Below are 5,484 nucleotides of genomic sequence, written 5' to 3'. Positions count from 1 at the left end.
TTTCAAATGAAATTGAGAACTTTGATTATCAATTATTGCCGAATCCGTTGATACAAGGTTATGGTACAAAGACAGAATTCTAAACTCTAAGAACCTCTTCTTGTATAAACCTTCACTTGATCTGAGCACGATCAAGATTTTCCTGCACAAAGTTGCAAACAATTCACCGGTTCCACGACCTGCTTGCGAAATCCCCCGATCTCCAAACGCAACGCTGCGGCTGAATATGTTCTGCAAGTGTGACTCCCAAACCCTCAAGAACACTCCAGTTCTTGAAGGACAAACCAGTAGGTTTTTCCTAGAAACCCCCTTCAATCTTCGACTCAGCTAGATCCTCGATCGTTCCACTGCAAACCACAGCTAGATCCTTGATCGTACCACTGAACGTTATCTCGATGCTTCTTTAATCCAAAGAACAAGAATGGTTATGTGTAAATGTTCTTGAAGAAAAGTGATTGAGAAGATGAAGAAGATGAAGTCTCTTTCAGGTTTCTGATTGCTCACAAAACAATTGCTCCAACACTGCTTTTGATCTGTGTTCAATTGTTTTCCCTCAATGAATTCGTGTTTTTGCACTGCTGTTGTAACCTGTCTTTTATATGCTGCAAAACAGTTGCTGTTATAATATAAAACAGTCTTTTGTATTGATGCATAAGGGTGTGTATCGATACATACTGTAAGTAATGTGAATTTTGGTGAAATTGATTATTCATGTATCGATGCAAAGGTCGTGTGTATCGATGCAAGTGCTTATTACACTAGTATGTATCGATGCCTGGTGCATATGTATTGATACACAGGCTGTTTCAATTTGTCATGTATCAATGCAGGGATCGTGTGTATCGATGCATAGAGTATTTTGTCTTCCATGTATTGATGCATGACTCGTATGCATCGATGTATACTGACCAGAAAGGTTTTGTGATTTATCTCATGCTGTATGTATCGATGCAGAGGCTTTATGTATCGATGCTTACTGACATAAAATGCATTTTAATTGTTATTTAAAGGGGAATATCAATGTAGGTTTATATGTACAGTTATGCAACAATATAGTGGGATGAAAAACATAATAAAACACACATGTATCATGTAATGCAATGCACAACCAACATTTGTATGATGATCACACAATTTGCTATCATTAAAAATTAATTCAAGGTAAGGAATTTTCTCACAAAACGTTCGTTGTTGTTCGCCTTATTCCAACATTTTGATGTTAATAAATAATCATTACGCCGAGCACTTTGTGTGCTTCACCGGATGCTTCACCAATGCTTGCCTTTTATTCTATTAATCTATTTATTCTTCACAAAATGATAACAAGCTGCATTCTTAGTGAGGATTTTTGTCTGGTCCATCCTCCTTTCCACCTTATGGCGACTTTTTGATGCTCGGTCTTCCCTCATGGATTTCGGTTGGAACCAGATAATCATGCGTTGCTTTCCACTATGTTTCTTTCGCTCCAATGCTTTGCAGGAAAAGAATGGCCACACATATGATTTCTATTTCCTTGGTCGCCGGTGGAAGAAGCGCATGCGTTAACCCATTAGAGGTTCTGATGTTGAATACCGATGTGTGTATTAATAGGATATAAGTTCTTACCCCCGATATCAATGTCAGGTGGATAAATCTTGACGAATTTTAGTGTTTAAGTTTGATTGTGTCGCCAGAGCCCTACAGTAGGCGTCAAATGTTATTGCTAAAAACATTAAAATATTGTCTTCCTTGTTATTAGTCAAGGATGACCTAAAATGATCGGCTAATGTGTCTGTAATTGGTGTATGGGAGAATGAGATGATCAACTCCATTTTTGGGATCCATAAGTCTTACATAGATATTGTCTCGTCTTTGCTCTCACCCGATTGTCATTTTTATATTTCATTCCTCTTCCTAATGAATAGTCACGATAAATAGGTTTTATGGTCATAAACGTAACCATTTGTAACAGACTTAATAAGTACTTGTAACCGTTTATGACCATTAATGATATGTAGTCGATTTATTAATCGTTCGATAACGATTTCCGATCTTTGATTGTTTCAGAAATGTTACAACGATTATGATTTGACTTGTACCTTCAGAGTCCGGTCAATTGAGTTCGGGATGAATATGGAACTCGTTGTTCAGACTCGTAATAATTCTCTGACCTCATAAAATCTTTGGGATACATACTGGCAATATCTGAGTTATGTAATTAAATGTATGAAGCATCTCTTTCCCGGTTGTATACCGGCCTTAGGTTCAATAATCTCAATTCTTTCATCATTCGACGTACCTTGATTTCGATTTCATATGTCGACCGACCAAATAATTTCTAGGATATCCAAAAACTACTATTAATTGGTCTCCTTTAACCGGGAAACATTGATCTCAATGACCTTCAATGAATATAAATACACAAAATATTAGAAAATATAAACTCGTGATCATGGAAGAATAGATGGGGACAATCAGGACGAAGAACACTTACAATTCAATCGAGACTTTCCATATCATCAATAAATTAAGGATATATTAAGGGCTCTTTCTCAAGATTGCAAAATCATAAAGTATTGCTTAAGGTAACAATTCAAAAAGTAAAATCATTCTAACAATACAATCATTACAATTTTTCATAAAAGAAAAAAAAAACAAGAAGCTATTACTAATTATTTCACCTTGATCAAGATGATAAATGAAGTTATTGGGTTTGTTTTTCTGCTGCACTCTCAATGTGATTAATAATTACTAGTACAATAATGTTGCGATACAAATTTTAATTTAACAAATACTATACAAACTTTTGAGCTTATTTCCTCTTGTTCTTGCTTCCAAAAAGCAACGCCAAGTAAAAGAGGAAGCGAAAGAAGAAACCCCAAGCAATGGTGATGAACAAGCAGTTCCATTTACTAAGCTGCGTGATCCCCTGCTGCTTCAGTACATCTTCTCCTGTAACAACACAAGTGGAGCTTGTTATGTTAATCCCAAGCGTCCTGCTCATGCTCTTCAGCAGCTCCACCTTCAAACTCCCCGGCACATCCCCGAGCGGCGTGTTATCGAACATCTGAATCCCTCTCACGAAACATCTTGGTGGCTTGATATCAAACTCATTCTGAAGCACTCCTTCAAAAGGGTACTTCACTAGTGAGAGGTAATGGAACCATATCCAGTAAGGTGGAATTCTGTCTCTGCTGATGAAGAATCCGCTGAAGAGAAGAAAGTAAGCCATTATCGCAACCACCACGGTGAAGCCAAGCATCACATGGGAGACTATACCGGAGAGGAACGTCACGAAGGAACTCCCTGCCCAGAAAGAAGCTAAAATGGTTAAAAAGTAGAACAAAAAACCAGATGTCCCGCCGGCGAGTCCGACTGACCAGAAAGTTGTGACGGCGAAGGTGAAGGAGAGGAAGACGAGTGCGGGGAGGGAGATGATGGAGTGAGCGAGGACGTAAGAGGAACGACGGTAAGCGTTATAAGCTGTTTCTCTCATGAAGATGTAACGCTCTTGGAGGAAAACGGGAATGGCTTCTGCGCATGTGTAGAAGGTTGTTGACATGGCGAAGGCGAAGAAACCCAAACGCTCTTGAACACCTTTTGGAGAATCGTCTAGATGGTAAAAGATGGTGGCTAAGATTCCTCCGGTGACCAGAACTGCACCCAATCGGATTCCGAATAATTCCGGCATCCGACGTGAGTTTGTTAGAGAACGTTTTCCAATAACCGCCATTTCGATCCAAAACGGATTTGCAAACGTGGCAACTGAAGCGGTTGAGTTTCCGTTTACGTTTCCGCCGTTAGTTCCTGAGACTAATTTCCCTCTTGAGATACTCGCGCTGATGGCGTCTTTTAACGACAGTTTAGGTCCATTATTAACGACGTTAACTGTGAGAGGTTGGTTTTTTAACTGCCATGTTTTGTTGAACTCCACAAGACCTTTGGTTCCTCCCGGAGTTTCTTCAAGCTCGCGGATTAGGTCCAGTGCGAATTCCGTACGGTTTTCGTTTTCCGGTATAGGATGACCGAACTCTGAGAAAAAATTAGGGAGGCTTGCCGGAGAACCGCTGTACACGGTTTGGCCGTGAGAGAGGAAGATCAAACGGTCTAACAAGCCAAGGATTCTGTAGCTTGGTTGATGAACGGACATCATGACGATGCTGCCGCTTTGGGCAATTCGCTGCAGAACCTTAACCACCATGTACGCGCTGGTGGAGTCAAGTCCGGAGGTTGGTTCATCTAAGAACAAAATGATCGGATCATGGATAATGTCTGTGCCGATCGAGACACGGCGGCGTTCTCCGCCTGAGACACCGCGATGACCTTCATCTCCTATGACTGTTGACGCGGCGTTGCGTAGACCGAGCTGATCAATGAGTGCTTGGACGCGAGCTTTTTTCTTTGATTTGGAGAGAGAGCGAGGTAGTCGGAATTCCGCCGAGAACATTAGAGTTTCTTCTACGGTGAGCATCGGGAAGAGAAGGTCATCTTGCATAACATAAGCTGAAATTACCTTCTGGAGACTCGACTCCAAAACGTCGCCGTTCAGTGTTTTAGTACCTTTGAGAGAATCTTTTGAAATCCTGTCGGCGAGAGCGTCGATGAGAGTTGACTTGCCGGAGCCGCTTGCGCCAAGAACCGCCATGATTTCGCCGTCCCTCGCTTCACCGGAGATGTTGTTGAGAAGAATCTTAATCCCGTTTGGTTTGGTTTCCGTTTCCTGATCTGTTGGAAGAGAATTTTGATTGGAAGAAAAGCAATTCAACTTTCGGTTGAGCTTGACGCTGTAAGTCAAGTTAGTGAAAGAAAGGAAAAAAGGTGGTGGAAGAGTGTTGGAAGAAGAGGGGGAAGAAAGGTGGAGAACATGGTGGGGTTGAGCATTATTGTTGTCGTTTTGAGCATCTTCAACGCGTTTGAGGAGTTCACCGAGTGTGGGAGAGTGATGGGTTCGTGTTTTGAGGGGACTAGGAACGAGTTCCATAGATTGGTTGAAGAAAGGAAGCATGTCGTGGTGGGAGACTGGTTTAGGAGGCGTGGGTGGCAAGGAAGACATTGCATGCATGGGTGAGTCAATAATCATGACAAATACATGATGCTGGTTGATTGAAGAGAATGGAATTAGTGGACTTATATAAAGGTGAGAAAAGAAGAGTTGATGTTTAGTAATTCAATTATTCAATTGTGCAACTACAAACCCATACGTTGCTTGCTTAACTTAACAAGGATGGGATTAGCAGGTGCACAGGTAAAGGGAGTTGTGACACTAACGTTTCACTACTGCTCAAAACTAAATTGTTTTTTAGCATGATTAGCAATTTATTATCAAATAATTTATTTCCTTTTGTTTCTTAACCTTTTGATTCTATATATATATATATATATATATATATATATATATATATATATATATATATATATATATATATATATATATATATAAAAGCATTTACAATAATTAGACCATCATAATTTTATTTGTTAACTTAATTCATAAGAAGTTCTAAC

General features: G+C 39.9%; 1 protein-coding gene across 1 annotated transcript; it reads right to left on the bottom strand.

The window, feature by feature from the left end:
* Window positions 1-2,665: 2,665 nt before the first annotated feature.
* On the bottom strand, window positions 2,666-5,144 carry LOC127125878 (ABC transporter G family member 20). Its single transcript, XM_051054726.1, has one exon. It carries the CDS (start codon window positions 5,057-5,059, stop codon window positions 2,792-2,794), a length of 2,268 nt encoding a protein of 755 aa, XP_050910683.1. The 5' UTR covers window positions 5,060-5,144; the 3' UTR covers window positions 2,666-2,791.
* Between the last annotated feature and the right edge of the window lie 340 nt (window positions 5,145-5,484).

This window comes from Lathyrus oleraceus, chromosome 3 (assembly GCF_024323335.1).
Source record: "Lathyrus oleraceus cultivar Zhongwan6 chromosome 3, CAAS_Psat_ZW6_1.0, whole genome shotgun sequence".
Taxonomy (NCBI): Eukaryota; Viridiplantae; Streptophyta; class Magnoliopsida; order Fabales; family Fabaceae; genus Lathyrus; species Lathyrus oleraceus.
This window is presented reverse-complemented; position numbering and strand designations above follow the sequence as displayed.